General features: G+C 38.3%; 4 protein-coding genes across 9 annotated transcripts in view; 2 read left to right on the top strand and 2 right to left on the bottom strand.

Moving 5' to 3' along the window:
• Nucleotides 1–9,699, top strand: part of LOC135165182 (uncharacterized) — a 56,804-nt gene extending 47,105 nt beyond the window's left edge. The window contains exons 3-4 of one of the 4 annotated variants that reach the window (XR_010299442.1): nt 7,338–7,672; nt 9,507–9,699. The gene's annotated coding sequence lies outside the window, so the exon portion shown is untranslated. Of the gene's footprint in view, nt 1–2,969; nt 3,376–3,581; nt 3,713–7,337; nt 7,673–9,506 lie in introns of those variants that run through there. The other 3 variants (XR_010299444.1, XR_010299440.1, XR_010299439.1) reach the window with 3 other exon arrangements.
• Nucleotides 2,185–7,150, bottom strand: LOC135165181 (ATPase family AAA domain-containing protein 2-like). The gene is made up of 9 exons (XM_064126231.1): nt 6,997–7,150; nt 6,137–6,555; nt 5,651–5,842; nt 5,046–5,227; nt 4,792–4,978; nt 3,584–3,769; nt 3,369–3,510; nt 2,913–3,086; nt 2,185–2,480 (listed from the first exon to the last, which is right to left on the bottom strand). The coding sequence occupies exons 1-9, from the start codon at nt 7,148–7,150 to the stop codon at nt 2,185–2,187; spliced, it is 1,932 nt and encodes a 643-aa protein (XP_063982301.1).
• On the bottom strand, nt 7,701–15,926 carry LOC135165174 (ATPase family AAA domain-containing protein 2-like). 3 transcript variants are annotated; one of them, XM_064126192.1, is made up of 7 exons: nt 15,455–15,926; nt 15,140–15,379; nt 12,044–14,552; nt 11,716–11,901; nt 11,177–11,212; nt 9,823–10,687; nt 7,701–9,589 (listed from the first exon to the last, which is right to left on the bottom strand). In XM_064126192.1, the coding sequence occupies exons 2-7, from the start codon at nt 15,312–15,314 to the stop codon at nt 9,509–9,511; spliced, it is 3,852 nt and encodes a 1,283-aa protein (XP_063982262.1). In that variant the 5' UTR covers nt 15,315–15,379; nt 15,455–15,926; the 3' UTR covers nt 7,701–9,508. The 3 variants fall into 3 exon arrangements, with proteins under 3 accessions (XP_063982262.1, XP_063982261.1, XP_063982263.1); XM_064126191.1 differs by having other exon boundaries at nt 15,140–15,320; nt 15,455–15,925; XM_064126193.1 differs by lacking the exon at nt 11,177–11,212 and having other exon boundaries at nt 15,140–15,320; nt 15,455–15,924.
• A 1,136-nt stretch (nt 15,927–17,062) lies between these two features.
• Nucleotides 17,063–20,875, top strand: LOC135165189 (uncharacterized protein). Its single transcript, XM_064126250.1, has 5 exons — nt 17,063–17,615; nt 18,361–18,499; nt 18,775–18,869; nt 18,964–19,325; nt 19,645–20,875. The coding sequence occupies exons 1-5, from the start codon at nt 17,567–17,569 to the stop codon at nt 19,963–19,965; spliced, it is 966 nt and encodes a 321-aa protein (XP_063982320.1). The 5' UTR covers nt 17,063–17,566; the 3' UTR covers nt 19,966–20,875.
• Nucleotides 20,876–20,908: the final 33 nt, after the last annotated feature.

Raw genomic sequence — 20,908 nt, 5'->3', positions numbered from 1 at the left:
TATTTTACTATACGTTTTTATTGAATCATGTAGAAAAATTGGATTTTAAATTGAACTTTCAATTGAAGCAATTACAAAATGCTAGTGGCTATAAAAACTTTATGTTGGAAAATTCTCAATTTAATAGTACATTTCGATACAAGTGCGATGGAGCGGCGACTAGTGTGAAGCTGGCGGCCCGAGGCAAAGCCGAGGGCTACCAATTTCACGGGTTAAAACATCCTGTCGCACGTGTATCCGAACTATAGTTTTTGTTAGTGATGTTACGTTCAGCAAGTGGTGAACTGTGCTATTTTTCGTTTACTTGTAAGAGAAAAGACACTTTTCGACACGGGCTGAAAGTAGCAGCAGTGACAAAAAAAAATGTAAAAAGTCGTAGATTTCGGTATGTTTTTGTATTGATTGTACGGAACTCGAATTTTTTAGGAATCATGGATAGACGCTACGGTTTATTTGGGAGTAAGGGGAGCGGCCTAAAGTAATTAAGTTTAAGTTTATGAACAGGGAAACGGTTTTTTAGTTAATTAATGGGCGAAGTCGATTAAGTGAGTGCTCGGAGTGAATGGGGGATACTCCCAGGCGAATTTCGGAAATTAATAATGCTGAGAGTGACACATTAATTGAAATTTTCGTCATATGTTCCTCGCACATGGCGAAGAGTTCTTTCTAGTTTTCATTAAAAAAAAATTATGTTTAATTTATAAAATAGAAATAATTGGTAAACATTTGTGACCGGAAATCTCTCGGTGGACGGATTTAATTTTGAAGGTGACTGAACGTAGCTAGTCGTTTAGTGGTGATGTTTTTTTGGATTGGAGGTGGATTTAAAAAAAATCAAAGGATCAACCCGGTGAAGCAATTGGATTCACAGCGTAATTGAATACTTTCAATTCTGAGTTTTCAAACCACACGTGTCAAATTAATCATTTTTTTAACGAATGCTGGAAGTAAATAAAATCAATAAATAACAAAGCGATTATTTTTTTTCTGCTAGAGATCAATCCAACGGTTCAGGAAAACCAGCGATTTCATTGAAAATTGTAAATATTTTTCCAGTGTTTTCCGAGAAAACATTTCGGTAAGAAAATACTAGAGAAATAAAGGTAAAAAAAAAACGTAATGAACTGTGAAAAGCTCTTAGTGATTAATCTTTTCGCAGAATCCGAATCAATATATTAATTAAGAAATGATCAAATTAAATTTATCTTTTCAGATTTTCAGGTTATATTAATCTTTTCCCAAAATCTCAATCAGTATATTAATTAGCAAATGATCAAATTATCTTGATTCACTTTACTGACTATTTTTACGTAAAATAAGATGAAAGAATGTCGTTTTAATCAAATATCGTGGTTTTCCTATCTCTTGATACGTTGTGGTTGACTTAGTGAGGTGTCTTGAATGCCACGGCTAGACAAAATCGATTAGGCACCAGTGCCCTCTGAAGCGAAGCGCTGTTCGTACAGAATGCGTCAAAAGGTGAAGGGGTATAACATAATATTATATAAATAACGAAATAAATGTGGTATAAAAAATGAGTTTTTCAGGATTGCGCAAAGACAGTTGGGCTGTATATGGGGATTGTCTAGAGCAGGGGTGATATCTAATGCAGAACGATATTAATATTAATCGAATCCAATGAGAAAAATGAAGGTATATATGTTTGACTCTTGGAGGATCTAGTTTTGCACGAATATATCATTCAGATTCGTGATGATGAGAGCATATAAAATATAATATGAAATGGATAGACGTTCTCAATGTTCAAAAAAATGGAGCGGATTCGGTTAAAGGTTTTTTTTTATATAAAAATAAAAAAAATACTCGTGTCATATTTTTAATCAAGTTTTTGTATTCCATCCGCTTCTGTTCAATAACTTCTCGTGTCAAACCTGTCAAAAGCCATGAATTTCCCAATTATCCTTGTCAGTCTAGTCCCTTTTAATGCTGATCACCTCGCTCACTCCATCATCCGGCGTAAAAAACAATATTGATATAACATAGAAAAGATCTGTCGTTGGAGAAAGTACGTCAAAGACCTGGTGCTTTTACACAAAATTACCCGGAGCTTTGCCCCCAAAACGTTTCATCGTTCTTGGACCCCGTGAGAAAATCAATACACTTGAGGCTTGATATACGTTTACTATAGTGCAACCAAGAATTGTGGAGAATCAAAGTTCTTAATTAGTTATCATTGTTACGGGATCGTTGATTTTGTCGAAATCTCTCGAGACAATCAGCAACGGAAATGAAAGGGTCCCCGTGGGAGTTTCCGAGGACTCGCTCGAGGGATGCGTAGAGTGTCTCCAACTGATGACACGTCCAGCCGTCTGTGTAATTCACAGCTCGATCCAGCAAGTCCTGAACCTGTGCCTCGGTGAGACTCTCTATGGACGTGAGCCTACTATCTCCGGACGGTCTATGGCGTTTTGAGGATATTCTCTCGCCGGAAGTACTGTGGACTCGTTTCAAACTATTTCCTAATGAACATAATAAGGACGATGAAGATTCAATAGCAGTCGGAAAGGCATTGAAGGAATTGTATCTTTGGGACTGAGTGATTATCTGGCAGGTGAGTGACTAAAGGGAAAAGTGAAAGGAAAATATTTGACTTGGAAATATTTTAAAAAATTATAAACTATCAGATAACATTGAGCCTACAATAAAATACGATTTTTCGAACGTTAGTAACTGTTGTTTTTTCTGATTTTAGCCGCAGAAATTTTTTTGTGACGCAAACCACAATCAAAATATCATTTCATCCAACCATCGTCGTTATGAATTCATTCAGCGAAAAATTGTGTCTAGTTCGCCAAATGATTTTAAATTCGAGGGGAAAAAAATTCCTACAATACTCTACGCCCTGTCATCACGAAATCACCGCCATCAAGCCTCATCCCCACATAATTTACGTGTATTAGCCGTGTGCCCCGAACTTGTTGTCTGAACTGCACTCAATTTCATTCTAGTTTTCCCCTCTGCACGTCTCCTCGTCACGGGTGCCGCGATGATCTCCACCTCCTGCTCCTTCAATCTTTTCGGCTCAGTTTTAAATCTCGTCGGGCCAAGGACTTGAATAAAGTTCACTGCGACCCGACGCGAATCGGCAAAAATAAAGTTCATCCGGTTAGTATAATTTTTGAAAATAAATGGGAGAGTGATATTTTGCCTGACGTTCTTCTATCTCATTGACGACATACACTACATTTCACGGAGCTTTTCTTCACTTTGTGAAGCATTTTTCTCTGATATACAAGATTGTTAATATATTACGTGACTTTAAGCAAGAAAAAAAAATTAAAAATTGATAAAAAAACTATTTCAAACATTTAGTTGTGAATAAAATTAAAAAGAAATAAAAAATCAACCGTAAGAAGATCTGGTGGAAATGTTGTCAGATTTTCCATGAACTTTGGTGAAGATCTGTTGGAAATAGGCTAGTCTTTCCACAGGTTTCGGCGGTGAAATCTCGATCATCTCGTTCTGATGAACATCAAACAGCTCCAGTATCTGTACCAAAATATCAACAGTTTGATGAACGACAGCGGATGTTGAATGAATGCGAAATTTCATGTTTTCAGACCTCCACAGGTATGATATCAGCACTGCAGTGGATGGTCGAGAGGAAGAGCATGTGGACAGATCGATCCAATCCCTTCATAAGGGAGGTAAAAACAACACGTGCCGCTTCACCAACCAGATCCCACCACGCCAGTATATCCGGTACGTAGAGTAAGGAGGGAAGCGTATGTCGGGCTGTTTTCACTTTCTGCGGGGGAAAATCAATTGAACCATTTGCATAAAATTTTGTGAGGATGCGTGCCATTCACTCATTGATTATTTAAACTCATTTATTCGGGATATTCTGTTCGTTTTAGCTGACTCTGACGCCAGGAAACAATAGATTTTTGACCCAAAATATATTTTCTAATCTTTTATATTAAAGTTTACATTTCGAATGTTTGTTAAAAATTAATTTTCGAATGGAATGAATAGCTCTTTGTATGATTAGTATTTCTTTTATTCTGGTGTTTCCACTTGAGAGTGGAAACCATTTTTATGAGAAATAATTCTAGAAAGTCTGGGGTGAGGTGTATGCTCTGTTTTCTGAATGTATACAGAGGTGCATGAGTGGGGCCATTGATGATGAGAGACATCAGGTCCAGGGTGTTGTTTCCCTTTAGTCTATTAGTTAGTTCTTTTAAGGAAACGAACCAGAGCGGTTGTGCCTTTCCAGCGTATAAAATAAAAGAGGTAAAACGGGATTCACACGTTTGATTATTGAACAATTATCCCATTTCCAATATTTTATGATATTCAAAATGTTTTCTCGAGGGATACAGCAGGTCGGATATTCTTAACAAATTTGATGACGAAGAAATTTTCTGATACAGAGTGAAAAATTCTTTAAAAATTACGTATTTGTTCTGTAATCTGCCAGTCCACACAGTATTCCGTAAAAATTACGGAACAGTAACGCTTTTTTTCACTGGACGTTCCATAGTTTTTCTGGAACGTTTTGGACTGTTTCCTGAAACTTCACTGAAAAAGTACGTGATTGTTTCGTAATTTATACCGAATATTTTTTTTACTGGCAGATTACGGAAGTGAAACGTAATTTTTACAGAATTTTTCTCTCATGAAAAATTTCCAAGCTAAAAAAATTGCCAATGCCGGAAGAAATAAATGCTCTAAATAAGAAAATAAACTCTCAGTGGTCATTAAACTAATGAAATTGCTCCTCTCGAATCACTATATTCGGGGTAAACTCATTTGGGAAAGCAAGAATACCTGAATAATAGTCTCCTCAGCTGCCCGTCCTGTCTCTTCGAATAGCGCTGTAACATCAAGGACATGACACGGTAGATGCTCGAGATTGTGCAGAAGTGCCGGTGCCAGATGACGCGTATGACAGTCATCATCCCCGTGCAGCAGTAGTCTTGGGCATTTCATGGTGCTCGATCGAATCTCGGTGTCCCTGATATCATAATAAAGCTTACACATTTTAAATGAAGGACTGAACTTTTCGAAAATTAGTGATTTACGAATTTTCCGATGCCATCATTTCGGGTGGACATATCTCCTGGAGAACAGTGAGGATTGTGTATAGGGTATCTTGAAGGAGAGGATACATTTTGGGACTGAGGCACTTGATCGGGACTACTGAAAGGCGATGTGATGCTGGTACGATGCTCTCTTGGGCTTTGATAAAGTCTTGTTTCTCTACCTTCGATGAATGAAAAATGTTCATGAGAGAAGATGCAATTGTTCGTTTGAATCCATTGTAAATGTTCAAATGGGGACAAGATGTCCGGGGATGGAATCTCTCTTAATACTTCATGATCCAGAATTTAGAATTTTTTCTTATCGTTGTACAGTAAAATTATGTTTTTTATACGAACATTTCCATTTCTACTCAGTAACTAATTACGGGAATTTGACAAGAAAAAAAATGAGGACTTATTCCATCCTTGCCATCGTTGATTATGAAAATAGTATTTTTCCAACTTAGGAAAGAACCCTACCCACCTACAGAATTATCAGCTGAATCAAAGACGAGATTGATAACTCTGAACGTGGGCAGGAATTCATTTTTTTGAATCCTGTGATTAGAACATGAAATTTCCCTCGCGGTAAACGGGACCGATACCTTCAAAGCCCTCTCATTTATTTGGTGTTTAGTCTTGCACGTATAGATCTGTGGATAATGTCTTCTGACACAGGACATGACCGCCTCAGCACAGAGCGCCTGAAGATCACTCCCACAATATCCCACGGTTTTCGAGGCCAGATAAGCTATGAACTTCACTGCAGGTTTCTGCTTCCAATTTTTGACCTGTACCTGAAAAATTAATTCCAATCGGACAAACATTATAGACATTTCCATTGAGATATTCCTGATTTAAAATAATCACTATATAAACACTAAATGAAATAATTTCAACCTCAACCGAGTGATTTTATTTTATAAAAATCCCTAGATATTTTTCCGGTCACAAAAATGTAGCAGACAAACAGATTCTGAAGATCGCCTCTGGTATCGCCTTTTATTTATGTAATTTCTGTTTTTTGCAATATTTAATTTCTGATTTTCATGCCTGTAACTCATACTGCTGATATTAAGCAAGATCCTTACAGACAAAATATCCTTCCGGGCAGTGTAACACGGAAGCGGAAAATAAAGCTCCCTATCGAATCTACCAGGTCTCCTCAGGGCAGGATCGATGGCATCCAATCTATTGGTCGCGCCGATCACAATGATCTCCGAGTTGCTATCCAAACCATCCATCAGCGCCAGGAGAGTCGATACTATACTGGCATGAACGAAATCCTGTCGGCTGGTTCGCGCTGGTGCCAGACCATCCACTTCGTCAAAAAATATTATACAGGGTTTGCTCTGCTGCGCTAATGTGAAAACCTTTTGGAGTTGCTGCTCACTCTCTCCTACGTATTTCGAGAGACAGTCTGAACCCTTACGGGAGATGAAGGATACCTTGCGATCAGAATTATTGCATTCTACTGCTAGGGCACTTGCGACCAATGTTTTTCCGGTTCCTGATTTTTTAAAATAGTTTTTAGGGAGTAGAACGGATCATTTGTTAAATATGAAATCAATAGATGCAACTTCAATGTTCCTTGGAATCGTCAATTTTGATTCACAAATATTATGGAAATGAAGAGTCATTGGAGATATTCAGAGTATTTTTATGTAATTTGAATTGATTGGGAATTTATTGAGTTGTAACGTATGCGTCAGTGGGCGTAGTTCGGTATTAACTGTTCGAAATTAATTGAAGAACAAAAATTCCAGTGATTTAACGTGGAATGTTCAAGGGATGACGGATTTAGTCGAATTACAATTGAAATTTGATGAATTTATAGTCTATATGACATTTCCACTGAAAATACGTTTTTAATTCGACATTCATAATTAAAAGAAGGAATCAAAGAGATCTTTTTTGACTCGATTATTTACTGAAAGTACACAGAAATTACCTGGTGGTCCATAAAACAGTAAACCCTTGGGTGGTCTAAGATGAAATTTTGAATAAACGCATCCATACATCAGTGGAAACAACACCATTTCTTTAACAATTTTAATGTGCTTCTCCAATCCTCCAATGCACGAGAAATTCTTCTGCGACATCATCCTGACAATTCTTTCGTTGAATTTTTCTTCGAATCCAACTGATTTTTTTTAACCACAAAAATTTATGACTCTTCTTTGCTGTTATGAGTTAATTTTCATGACCTCCGAGATAGGCCTTCGAAACACCTTTTCTAAAGAATTTTCTTCGTTTTCTAACAATAAAATTTCATATTTGACGTTACCGCAGTAGTCAACCAACTTCAAGAAACACTTGAAGAGTGAAAACCCAGAGAGAGAATAAAAATAACGCAACTGTGTGGAACTTCAGGTCAGAGGAATTCAAATCAGCAGCACGGAAGGGCCCTCGAATTATTTTGCTCTGGTCGCGCTTAGATTCTTAAAGTCGAAGTCGAGGTTCCAACATCTCCTTCAGTCCCATTCCCGCCACCAAGCACCTGCAGGTATTCGGAAGGGGTGGACCCTCCATCCAGGCTTTAAAAACATTTTGAAAGTTAGAATATACTGGATCAACCTCCGAAATAGATCCAGGTTGAACCTTCCCCGGGAACACTGGGAATAAAGGTATAAAATTCATCAAAAGTCATAAAAATCAAATTATCAAATTCTAATGTTTATTCCTCGCCTTGGCTCCTTCCTTCATCCGCTTCCTCACATAACAAATAGTGTACTTATGTGTTACAATAAATAAGGCAGTGTATACACTTTTAACCGCATACAATCCGATTTTATACTTATTATTATGTAACGTTGTGAGTGAGCCTGTATTACCATTACAGTCATTAAACGCTTAAATTAGTCTCGAACAATTTCATTTACATAAATTGAACGTTCAATGACTGAATCAATTATTTTCGAGTTAATAATATTTTTGTATATCAATTATAAACTAAATACAGTTATTGAGAACAGAGAAAGTTAGAGAAAAATAAAAATTGCATCCAATAACAACGGCAGTGGTTGACTGGAAGCTCATTGACTTGGCATTATGTTCATGTCTTTTAAAAAATAAATTAATGATGTTGAGGTAACGAGGATGATTGGCTTCCACTCTTCCCTTATTTAATGATTACTCCCTTGGAATGATCGTGTGCCTTCATGTTAATTGATGAAGTATTCATTAATTTTTTTTTGTTTCTTTAATTGTGAGCTGAACGGGGCAGTGTAATTATGTGAATAATGAAAAATACTTAAATGAAAACAAACGAGAATTTCGGAAAAGTCTCTCGAATTGCTTTTCATTACTTTAATATTTTTTTTAGGTACGTTAAAACTTATCTTTTGGGTTCAATTTTATCGATTTATTTGTATTGAGATTTTTTCTCGACAAATCACTCGTTAATGTGATAATGTCACCATAATTAATGAACAAGTGGAGGCTTAGTAGTTAAATTACTGAAAAATTAGCGAGAAAAAAAAACAAACAATCGATTCTACACCAGATATTCTCATTATTAAATCCAATTACCAGGGAATTAACGATTTAAAATTTAATTTGCAATCCAATTGGTAATGAATTTGTTCTAATTATCGTTAATTGTATGTTAGGCTCCAAATGTAATGCTATCATTCTTCATTGCGAGACGTATTCGTTAGAAATGAATTATTTAAAATTTGACGAGACCGCGTAGAGAATCTACTCCACAATTGAATTCTTCATTTCTTTTGAATACCAATACTTGAACAATGATTCATTGAAAATTGAATTTGCGATTTAATTGGCAGCGAAATTGTTCTAATTATTATAAGTTGCCTTCACAGGAGTCAATTTCATACAATGATTTTTCATGACGCGACTTTGTCTCCAAAAATCAGTTGTTATCGAGATAATTTTACACTAGTTAATGAACGAAATTTCAATGTTCGAATTAGCGAAAATGTGATGACAAAGAATATAAAAATTGACTTTGGGCTAAAATTCCCACATTCTTAATTTGAACTATTAAATAATTAATTTCAAATTGAATTTACAATTTAATTGGCAACGAAATTTTCCTAATTATCATAAATTGACGTTTCGATCAAGACATTTGGTTTTTATAAGAAAAAAAAGAGAAGTAAATGAGTAAGTACAAGCTTTTAGAACTAAAAAATGATCTTACCGTAATAATAAAGATCATAATAATCACGAAAGTCTTAAATTATATGAATTGGTATTAGCATTGATCTCAATCGCCGCACAATTCATAATACGAAATGAAAAAGAATGAAAATACAAAAGTAAAGTATTATGTACAAATTCCATTGATAATGACAAAAACATTGTCGACGACGACGAGTAGACGGTAAAAAAGAATTATTCATGATTTCGGCAGTTTCGTTGGAACGTGTTGCGCAGCAGTGAGATCCAATTGTCGAAATGAGTGACACTAATGATACGTATTGAATTTTTTTACAGCTTTAACCGTTACATTCTCTCTCAGACTCGTCCATTGGGCTATCGGTGGGATTCTCGAATCTCTGAAGTTCCTTGAGCAAATCCTGCACATTGACGAGCAAAGAGGAAATTAATTTCATCTGCACATTAATAATCTAATGATAACGTAATTAATTTTGAATTCATAATATCCATATTTTAATCTAATGATACGTTGACCAATGATTTTATTAATTATAAATAAAGCTCGTTGAAAGTTCATGTCTCTCATTTGGCCTTTTATCTTAGGAAAAAATCCTACTTTCCTCAATCAATTAATCAATCAATTTAAACTCACCTTTGGCAGTGTTCTTCTATCGTAACTCTTATCGTATTTTCCAACACACCTGCTGAGTTGTACATAAATATCGCAAAGTACCTCAACAGGCAGTTCTCTGGTAACATCCACCGTGTGCCTCCACGCCTCCTGCAGTTCACCCTCATCAACCATCACCTTCTCCTCGCCCATCCTCTTTGGACTAGAATCGCAGTCGACAGCAAATGTGAGATCATCGGTGCTCTCCCTCCTGGAGGAGCTGTGTGACTCACCATTCTCCACAGGTTTCTCCTCCAAGGATTTCTCCTCCTTGCCCTCTCCCTCCTTCTCCCCCTTATCACCCTTATCACTAATCACCTCTACCTGACTTCCAATAACGACTTCTCTGTGATTTCCCTCGTTCACTGACTCATTCTCAGAGTCAGTGTTGTCGTAAATTGTTGAGTCCCCATTAATGACTACAGCATTGGCCTCAAACTCCTGGAATTTCTCCAGATCCACGACCCTGGTACCATTATTTCCCTTGGGTGGACTGTCGGTTGGATTCTCCTCGAACATGATCTTCTTCTTTTTCGTAACTTTCTTCACATATCCCCTGGCCCAAGCTGGTACTTTTCTCTTTCTTGAGGTGCTCAATTTTCTACCATTCAGCACCACCGAGGCCCCAGGACTCTGATTTTTCTCAGTCTTACTGTCATTAGTGCCGTTTTCGGTCTTCGTTGCTCGGATATTGCCCTCGGGTTCGAGGTCCTCAGGTGCCCGCCGATTTTTCGATATCTCTCGACACTTGTCCTCGAAATCGGAGTCGAGTTCGGCCTTGATGAGGGCGTAGGCGTTGTCACGAAGGGAACAGGCACGATGGCGAATCAGCTTGTCTGCTGGATCTCTGTTGAGGACAGATGCATTAGTCTGGGGTTAATCAGGGGGAGGGAGGAAAGTACTGAGAGGAAAACACGGAAAGATTATTCTTGATCGGGGGACGAAATATTGAAAAGATTAATCCTAGGAAATAAAAGAAATCCAGTAGAGAAGCGGTGAAAGGTTTCGCGAACTGAGTTCTTAGCTGGCACTTTTTGTAGAACAAAATGACAACTTTAAAGGATATTTAGAAAGAAATTTTGATGTCTCCCGGATTTCGAGATATTTGTTGAGCCGGGCAGGGGTGATTGGGCATGTTTATTGTATGCAATACAACAATGGGTTGCATTCATGAAAGAAAATGAATAGTTTCTCGAACTGAATTTTTGATCTAAGAATTTTCTTTCCGTGAAAGGACTTTCTAAAATGTTTTTCAGTTGCCATAGCGTACGATTTTGCAACTGAAAATCATTGCTCTACGATATAAGGCATCAGAGGTGAAATGGAATGAGACTACCTCTTCAGTATCCCAAGGGAGGGCCTATCGCGCAAGCTGAATGAAACAAGAATTATTCAGTGAGTTTCATACGTTTATTTTTCAAATGTCATCACTGGCGGTTCATTGGTTTTATCAAGAAGATGGTTACTCCACTTATGTAATCAACACTCAGATATTTGACGGGTGATTTTAGGGGCAAAAAACATAATTTCTCAAATTTTTCATAAAAAAAATTGAATTTTTTCATTTGCCACAATTACACTATCTGCAATGGTTTTCATGTATCTGAGAAAATACCATGTTTCAAATGACAATTTGGCAAAGTTTCTTTCTTCTTTCTCTATATTCATATGTTGGATTGACAGTCCCATTTATCAAAGGAAATTTAAAATGTCATATTTGATTTTAAAGCCAATTATGTGAGAACAATCACTGAAAAATTTGGACAAATCATCTGAAACTAATTGCTATCAAATAAAAAAATGGAGACCATCTCCTTCATTAGTTTGCTCGTTTATTATTGAATCGATGCAAAAATTTGGTAATTCTTTTCATACCTGTCGGGGTTGTACTCCAGTGCATTTCTACAAATTAGATCAACGTCATCCAGGAAATCTCGTGCGCATAGATAACAGTGCATATCGATTTTTGTCATCATAGTTTCAAGGTCCATGGGCTGTTTGATAATCGAATTGTAATCCGGTACTTCTTCTATATCCACTGGCTTCGTGAACATGAAAAATCTATAAAAACACAATAATAAATTTTATGGAAAAAATGGAAACCAAGGCAAATTCAGTTGATGATTTTTAACTCTATAATGTTTGCAATTTTCAGAAGCTAATCCAACAATTAAGATAAATTTTCTCCTCAATTGATACTTACTGTCGATTTCTCGCAAGCTTCGCGCAGATCTCCCTCAGGAAGATCCTCAATTCCCTCAACGAGACCTCCTCCTTCTCCCTGAGGACTTTCACCTCCTCCTCGCTCAGTTTCTTTGGCATAGGATCGGGCGCCAGTGGCAATTCCTCCATCTCCTTAACCTTTTCGTCCTTGACCATGGGTCCCTTCAGGCTTTGCTCCACAAAAATAGGCCTGAAGAACTCCTCCCTCTGCTCCAGTCCAGGACTCTTCATGGTATAGACCTCGCCCCTCAGCTCACTGAACAGATTCCTCAACTTGGACGGTAGTTCACAATAGTCTACATCACTTGTAGCCAGAATAAGAATAGGCAGACAAGGATCAAGGGCTGCAATTCTGCACATAAAGACCGCTTTAACAGTCTCGGGAACTAGAGGCCACCACTGGTCAATAGATCTGATATATATGATCGAGGGGATGTTCCGGGACGCCTCGTTGAATACTTGGACACATGTCTCTTCAGGTGATCTCGCACTCTCAGCGAATAAAGTGCTGACATCGAGTGTCTGCACTGGCACGTGCTCCATTCTATACAGCAGAGCTTGGGCTAATCTGGGACCTTGACCGTGAGACCTATCATCCCCGGTCACCAACATCCTAGGCCTGTGAATTCCCTTAGCCACCTTGATCTTCGCCAAAGCTGGATTGATTCCCTGAGGAAAGATGGCCTTCACAGCATTAATCAGATCCTCCAAGGCAGGTCCTAGCAATGGAATAAGGAAAGGCTGCAACTTTCTGCTAACACTGGGAGCCACCCTGTGCGACGAAGGCACAAGAATTGAACTCGCCTCGATAAAATCCCTCTTCTTCACCTCCACCCTCTGTGGATCAAGCAGTAGCCGATTGCTCGTTTTATATATCTGAGGGTAGGTCCTTCGCAGACCCTGGAGAACAGCTTCAGTGCACAAGGCTCTCAGGTCAGATCCGCAGTAGCCAGTTGTCTTCTCAGCAAGAATTTCCAGGAGTTCATCCGTGGGTGGAGTCTGCCATTTAGCAACATGAATTTTCAGAATTTCCAGTCTTTCCTTCATCGCAGGCAGTGGAAAGAAGAGCTCTCTGTCGAATCTCCCAGGTCGCCTCAAGGCTGGATCAATGGCGTCTATTCTATTTGTGGCGCCAATGACAATCACCTCTCCTCGATCAGACAGACCATCCATCAGGGCCAGAAGTGTTGAGACGATGCTAGCGTGGATCTGATCCTGTTTGGTGCTCCTCACAGGTGCCAATCCATCAATCTCGTCAAAGAATATTATTGAGGGTTTCATTTGTTGCGCTTGTTCAAACAAAAGTCTCAGCTGTCTCTCAGACTCGCCAACCCATTTTGACAGACAGTCAGCTCCCTTTCTCATGAAGAAAGCGACCTTTCTAGAACCTTGGGAGCACTCGTTGGCTAGGGCCCTTGCGATGAGAGTCTTTCCGGTACCTGGGGGCCCGTGGAACAGCACCCCCTTAGGCGGAGTTATGTGAAATCTATCGAATACGTCTGGGTACATCATGGGGAATACAACCATTTCTTTCAGACAGTGGATGTGGGACTCCAAGCCTCCAACGTCGTTGAATCTGATATTTGTATCGAGGGTGATGGGGCTGATATCTGCCTTCTTGTCGGGTGGGCCGCCCTGGGGGACAGCTGTCTGTCTAGCTTTCTTTCCCTTTTTCTTGTCATATCTTTGGGGCTCGGGATCATCAGAGTCCGATGAGGATGAACTCTTGCTTCTATGCTTTCTTCTGCGCATCGAGTTGGTTAGAACACTGCGAAGGGCTCGAATGGACCTTCTTCCAGGCTCAGCATTCGCCTGAAATCGGTCCACAGTCGGCTTCTTCTGACGGAGGCTATACTTTCGGGGCCCTGGGGAATCCGAGGACTCACTCATGTCACTCTCTGACATCTTTTTGCTTCGGTCCAATTGACGCTGAGAAGCCCTTCGTGTTCTTTTGATCCTCGTGTACATGTCCTCGTAGCCGTCATCATTGTCGGAATTTCCATTGTTCTCTGGTTTCTCGGACTCCTGGGAGCTGTCATCATTCCTCTCCTGGGGTTCGGTTTTCACTTTATCTTCTTTATCTAGCATCCCGCAGAGACGCGTCACCGGGCCCTCACGGAGGCGATTCGGACTGTCGGTTTTACGGGTTCGTACTATTTCTTTCTCCTCCGAGGGCGACTTGGAGACTTCTGATCGACTTCGGGTGGTGATTTTTGGGATCAGGTCCTTGGCGGAGTGCCGGGACTCCCGAAGATTCTTCGATTCTGGCTCGGTCAAGGAGGGACGATCGTGAGAAATTGGGGCGCGATCACGTGGAAGGGCCGAACGGTCGCGGATGTGGCGCGTCGACTTTGACGGTGGAGGGTGGTTCTCGCGGGAACGCAGAGGCATACGGTCACGAAGATCCCGGGGTGGATCATCCGCCATCTCCTTGTCGGAGGACGAAGCGTGGTTCTGGAACATCGGGTAGCCTTTCAGGGTTTGCGTGCCTGAAAGTGAAAATTCAGTGGTTAGGTAGTGACGATAGAGGTTGATGGAGTTGAAAGTCAACAAGAGAATTTCAGTTTTAGAAAGATGAGCTCGTGGGGAACTAGCATTAAGTTTGTATTTTTTATGGCAAATTTCAGTCTTGAGGATATCCCAATATTTGGGTTATTACCAATCATCAACCAGACAACCATGAGAATGGTCAATCATCAAAAAAGAGAACGAGGCAGTTCCATTTTTTTTTTCATTGTTTAACAGCTCTTATCAAACCCAAAATATATCTCAAGACCCTGCCCTGATAGACTACAGCAGGTTTTTGAGGACTACAGTCCTCAAAAGAAAATTCAAGACAAAACAAAAAATTTGGTCTCGGAACTTCATCATCAAAATTCTCCTCCCTATTATTGATTAACGTCGATAATAATTTCGCCTAAAAAGTTAGGACGTGTACATTGAAAAATTGTATTCTTGCCCAAAAATATATTTGCACATTTCCCTCGTAATCGTTAAAGGAGTTTTTCGACCCATCGAGACCCAGAATTTATATCCCGAAGTCAATATTTCAAGACCCATCCCAGCCCCAACTAACCTAGTATCCAACTGGTGTTCAAATTATCATAAGTCTGCATTCTATTCCTGGTGCTCCTCCTAACTCCAGGTTGTGTCCTCATGACCCTGTGAGTAGATCTACCACTAAGTCTCCTGGGTCTCGCGTTGAAGAAATCCTCGTCCGTGTCCATCGAGTCAGCATTACCATCAGACATTTTGTTCTGTTCGCCCAAAGAGAAAATCAATGCTCATTTCCACCGTTAAAATTATGCCCCATTCACTGAATAAAAAAATCCCTCATTCCACTAATTAAATCGAAAAATAATCCGAGACACTTGATTTATTTGTCACTTACCTTAGAACATTGACATAATCCAGAAGTAGTCCTCAATGCAAAATACGTCGATCGATTTTATAGAGCATAAATATCATCACCAATTCAACGAATTATCGCGACAATTAATCCTAGGAAATTGAAAACGTCTCCCCATTTTACGGGAAAAACCGTGGCCAGAGTGTTGAGGGGACGAAATTACTCAACACCTTCATCAACTAGAGTCCATTTTCGACTTGAGTGAATAGACGAATAGACGACTGGCGAGTGAACCTAGTTACGGCCGTTCGACGTGGAAATTATCGTACAAAATGACGGATCGATGAAAAATATATCGTTGGACGAATGCTAAAGAGCCTCAACAATGATTTTAATGTTGAATGGCTGATTCCAAGGAAACTAAACACTTTTTGCAGGGTCGTTAGCCCGTTGTACTCCCCTCAGTTCATCGTAGAACAGAGTTGTTGGTTTACCTTCTCTCACTGAGGCCTGAACATAGCCGTAGATGCATTGGTGTTGACCAGTGGCTCCCTCTGATCGATAGCAGAGTTTTATTTTACCAACCTTTTTTTGAAAAGTCTATTTATGTTATGAAGTCTCATAATTTACAAAAAAGTGAAATATTTGGCAAAAATAGTTAATTATCGTTTTAATTGCAAAATTAGTCATATCTCGGCGCAAATACCACGTTTCGATTTTCCGCGTAGTCGTGAATTATAATTTTTCGACATTAGGGGGTGAAACTTGCCTTGAAGAAGAGGACTTTAATTCTCCTACAAACAGCATTTGGTTTTATTCCTTAATGTTCATTAGAAATGTATAGAAATTTTTTTTTATACGCGGGGGAATTTTCGGGCAGCTCACACAGTTGTCAGAGTCGATGGTGGCGCCTCTCACCACCAGGATCGGTACTTTCATTGGGGTACACCTCTACATTAGTCTATCCTCTTTGTCAAACAACATACAAGTAACTCGAGACGCCATACACGGCGCTGCGTGTCCGCCTGTGGCACACAGAGAAATAAATTCATCCCTTAATCTAACAAATTAAAATAAAAAACCACGGGGAAGATTTACAAACGCTTCCTACAAACCTAACTATAGTCCAGTTAAAAAAGTTAATTTTTTGTTTTTATTTTTTCGGCCAACATCATGGGCAAAATTAAAATGATAATTATCACTTATCCACGGGGCTACAAACAAAATCAATACATGTACAATGATGTTCTAACGATGTACAATCAGGTACATTAGTTAGTATTAGTTAGTTAGGGGCCCCAGGTTGATAGACTAATGACAATGGACTATATATGACCTACAAACAATTTTCAATCCAATGACGAGGTTACTTTTGACCTTCAATCGAAAGATAAAAAATGGGGGGCTAACTTTCGCTTGAAAAAGGTTTCAATTAATAAAAAAATAAATATTGACTATCAAAGCGAATTGATCGAATATCAATGGTCTTCAATGGACCTTCAAAGGGCCCGAATGGAGAAACTGATCAATTTTTACCTATGTGGAATTAACTACCTGGGGCCTAATCCGCGTGCGAGAATCACCTCCATAACCTAACCTAATATCCGACCAAAAACCCAGCCTCACCTGACTCCTTCTGGACACACTTCAGACATGTCGGTCCCCAGATGTTGAATAAAAACAAGTTTGATTCCTTCAACAAAGAGTTATCATTGTTTCCTGGTTTCTCTCTCTCTCGCTCCTGTCATAATTATCTTCCCTGGTGGTTCTTAATCAATCGAGAATGATCGGCATCATCACTCTATGATTCGGCGCAACTAGCTGACCATCGGTAAATAGCGATGGACGAATATAAACACGTACAGGTGAAAAGAGAGATGAGAAATTTGTGTGCGTAATCGGTGAAAGTCGTGGATTTTTTTTCAACCGGTGCTCATGTTCTAGACTTTTTACGAGTGCTTCGAACGTTTAAAAGACGTTGAACTGTGGTTTCAGTGGGACATAACAATTTTCAGTGAATTCTTTCGGTATTTTAAATGCTCGAGGTATTTGTTCCTCTGGGAAAAATTGCGTTTTCGGTGGCTTGAGAAGTCTCTGTTGTTTATTTATTTCTTCAAGTTTCTGGAGGTTTATGAGGGCTTTCCAAGAGGGAGAATGTTCTCCGCAGTGTCCGATGTCTTAAAAAATTTTGAGGAGATTATTGGTGAGTTTTTTAGAGTTTTTTAAAGTGAGGATATGGCGAAGGGGAATTTAATGTATTTAGATTTCCGTTGAAATTTTCGGAGGATAATATTTTTTATCGTTGGAAATCTCCAATCCTTGAAGAGAAAACCCATGGGAATTCTAGTAGAATCGTTGGTGTAATTGCATTGACCTAACATAGCTATTGTTCTAATATTCTACACGCCGTAGATTTGATTATAACGTTACGATTTTGTCAATAAACATCGACATTAAATCCTATTTGTATTGAATATTGACGTTTGATGATGGCTCTGATTGTGTGAATTTAATGGAATTTTGGCTGAAACCTGATATTCCCAGAATTTCTCTTCCTCTGAAATAGATTAAAGTGTCAGTCTCGTATTAAACTAATCACCACATTTATTTTTTCAATAATTTTTCCATTAGAATTTCATTTGGGTTTACCAGAAAATTTCTTTTCGTTATATTCGACTCTCATTGACATTCTAATGTTCTATTAATGGGATAAATAATTTTGTTTGTATTCTAAAAGTATATTTCCTCATTCCACCCAACGATTTAACTGGATCCTGTCAGACCACTTTAAATAGAAGTAAAAAAAATCCACAGGACGTTTTGAAACTCCATTCTCCGTTGACCTTTAAATGTCTTCTTGCTTTAACTTAATTTTTGGAGAATTCAGGAGTTATGCAGGATTGAGGACAACCTGTTCATTAATTTTTGTTCTTTATGTGTGTTCACAGTTGACCACATTGACGTAGATTTTACACTATGGCTCTCGTGGTTACTTATGCCCCTGCTAGTCACGTTTTTATTACCTGTTGTTATTCTCCTACTTCTGTACATGACTGCGTTAATTTTCTACATTTACAAATTGCATAGGTGAGTTTTTAGAATCGAAAATTATCTCTGGAACTAGTAATTTCAGATAAAATATAACAAAATCTTCGAGTTGAAAATTTTCAGTTATCACATACTATGTTTCGAAATAGGGCCACAAAAGTAGTTTTTGGCTCGTGGATTATATCACTCGCTTTCGGATAGTACTGTCAACTTGTCATAAGTCAAAAAATGTTTTACGGTCTTGTTATTGATAGCCCCTTTCAACTGGCATCTTGTAATTTAATCTGGTTTTTAAAAATTTTTTCCTTTCCTAGAAAACGATTAAGAGAAGCTTATGGCAAAGACTGGAAATCTGCAGCGAGAAGTGTTGTTGCTGCAATATGGGATGTGCATGGATATATTTATTATGGTAAGTAATAAATCAATTTAACATGATAATAACTATGAAAATAAGGAAAAAAAGAAAATTAAATGCTGGATTGGACGATATGTTACTCTTTTAGGATACGAAGTTGTTGGAATCGAGAACATTCCAATGGACTCGCCAGTATTATTCATCTACTATCACGGCGCACTGCCCATAGATCTCTACTACTTCATAGCGAAAATTGTTTTACTCAACTCAAAAGTCATTCACACAGTGGCGGATAATTTTTTCTTCAAAGTCCCCGGTTTTTCCATCATCTGTCATGTCATGAAAATGATACCAGGTACGATTCAGACGTGCTCGGCTATACTGAGAGAGGGAAATATGCTGGCAATATCTCCTGGGGGAGTGTACGAGGCCCAGTTCGGTGATTCCTACTATCAATTATTGTGGAAGAATAGGCTGGGCTTCGCCAAGGTCGCACTCGATGCTAAAGTGGTACGTACAACCATTAATTGAATGTTCATTAGAGTTAATGCCACGAATTTGAAAGTATTAATTTTCTGATTTTCTTCATATCATAATGCTATCGTAAATTAAAATAAGATGAAACGTTTTTTATAATCGTGGTCTATCAAATAATTATAGTCTGGGTTTAAACAAGATGTAATGCAATCCGCTAGTGAGAAAAAACATACATATTCGTTGCCAATTAATTCATCTCTATTAATTAATGATTATTAATTAATAGAGATAAATCACTGGTATTAACACGTGTGATAATAATTGACAATACCTGTTTATTATTTTTTTGCAGTGTATCGTTCCAATATTTACTAAAAATGTGCGAGAGGCATTTAGATCCATGAGTTGGGGTCGACGAATTTTCCTGAGGATGTACGCAGCCACGAAAATTCCATTTGCTCCATTATACGGCGGCTTCCCTGTTAAACTTAAAACGTTTATTGGTAAACCGATGCCCTACGATAGTAGTCTAACGCCGGAACAATTAAGGGACAATGTGGCGAAGGCTCTCGAGGACCTCATCAAGGAGCACCAGAGAGTCCCTGGAAGCATAATGAGGGCTTTAATTGAGAGGTTCTATGATCCCTCGAGCTCGAAAGAGCATCACTCGTAGTTTTGAATAGTAGTAATTCCAGTGGATGATCAATTCTCTTCGGAATTAAATCATTTTCCATCAGTACTATTGCATGAAAGACGAACTTGTCATTTAGGTTAGTCTTCAGGAATTTATGTGGATTATTTTTTCGCTATTTTTTACTTTTTACTGATATCCATTTGATGAAGTCCTTGCCTTCCTTATCGAATCTCAGCGACTTAATCTTTAATTAGTGCGTTATTACACAGTATCAAGAGAACACATTAGATCAAATTTGGGAGATTCAATTGATTGCATGAGGATGATTAATTTACTTCATGAATCAGATGATAATGATTCTTCTTTGGGAATTTCTATAAATTTTGTTGAATTTCTTGATGAATTTCACAGTTGTCTAGACTTGTATAGGCTGTATAGTTGTATAGACATGTTTTTCAGCTGATGAAATTCCTCATGAAAAATATCGACAACCTCCAATTATCATCTATCGATTTCTGGTTTAACCAATTAATAATAGCTGGAAATTCTCAAACCTATTTATTAAAGACAGAATGATTGAGTTGCAATTCAGTAATTTCGAATTACATTCCTCAGTCGCTGAAAAATGAATTCCACTATTAGTAATTCATTTAATGAAAAGAGAGATTAAGAAATAAATTATTGATAAGTAGTGAAGTCGCACAAAAGTCAGAAGAGAATTTTGCTTGATGCAATGAGTATTTCCATAATTCTGTAATGTTTTCAGTATCGGCAATGATCTTAAGAAAAATGAAGTATACATCTGTGTTTTACACAATCTAGTAATAATATAATGCTCAGATTCTGAATGAATAGAAAAATTTATTTATTTATTTTATACATCGGTGGTTTTTGTTTAATTATAACATTCTATTGTTGGGAATAAAATCATTCTCATCTTTTCCTTAAATGACTCATTCATTCATTCCTTTTCCCGTTGATC

This window comes from Diachasmimorpha longicaudata, chromosome 8, assembly GCF_034640455.1.
Source record: "Diachasmimorpha longicaudata isolate KC_UGA_2023 chromosome 8, iyDiaLong2, whole genome shotgun sequence".
Taxonomy (NCBI): Eukaryota; Metazoa; Arthropoda; class Insecta; order Hymenoptera; family Braconidae; genus Diachasmimorpha; species Diachasmimorpha longicaudata.
This window is presented reverse-complemented; position numbering and strand designations above follow the sequence as displayed.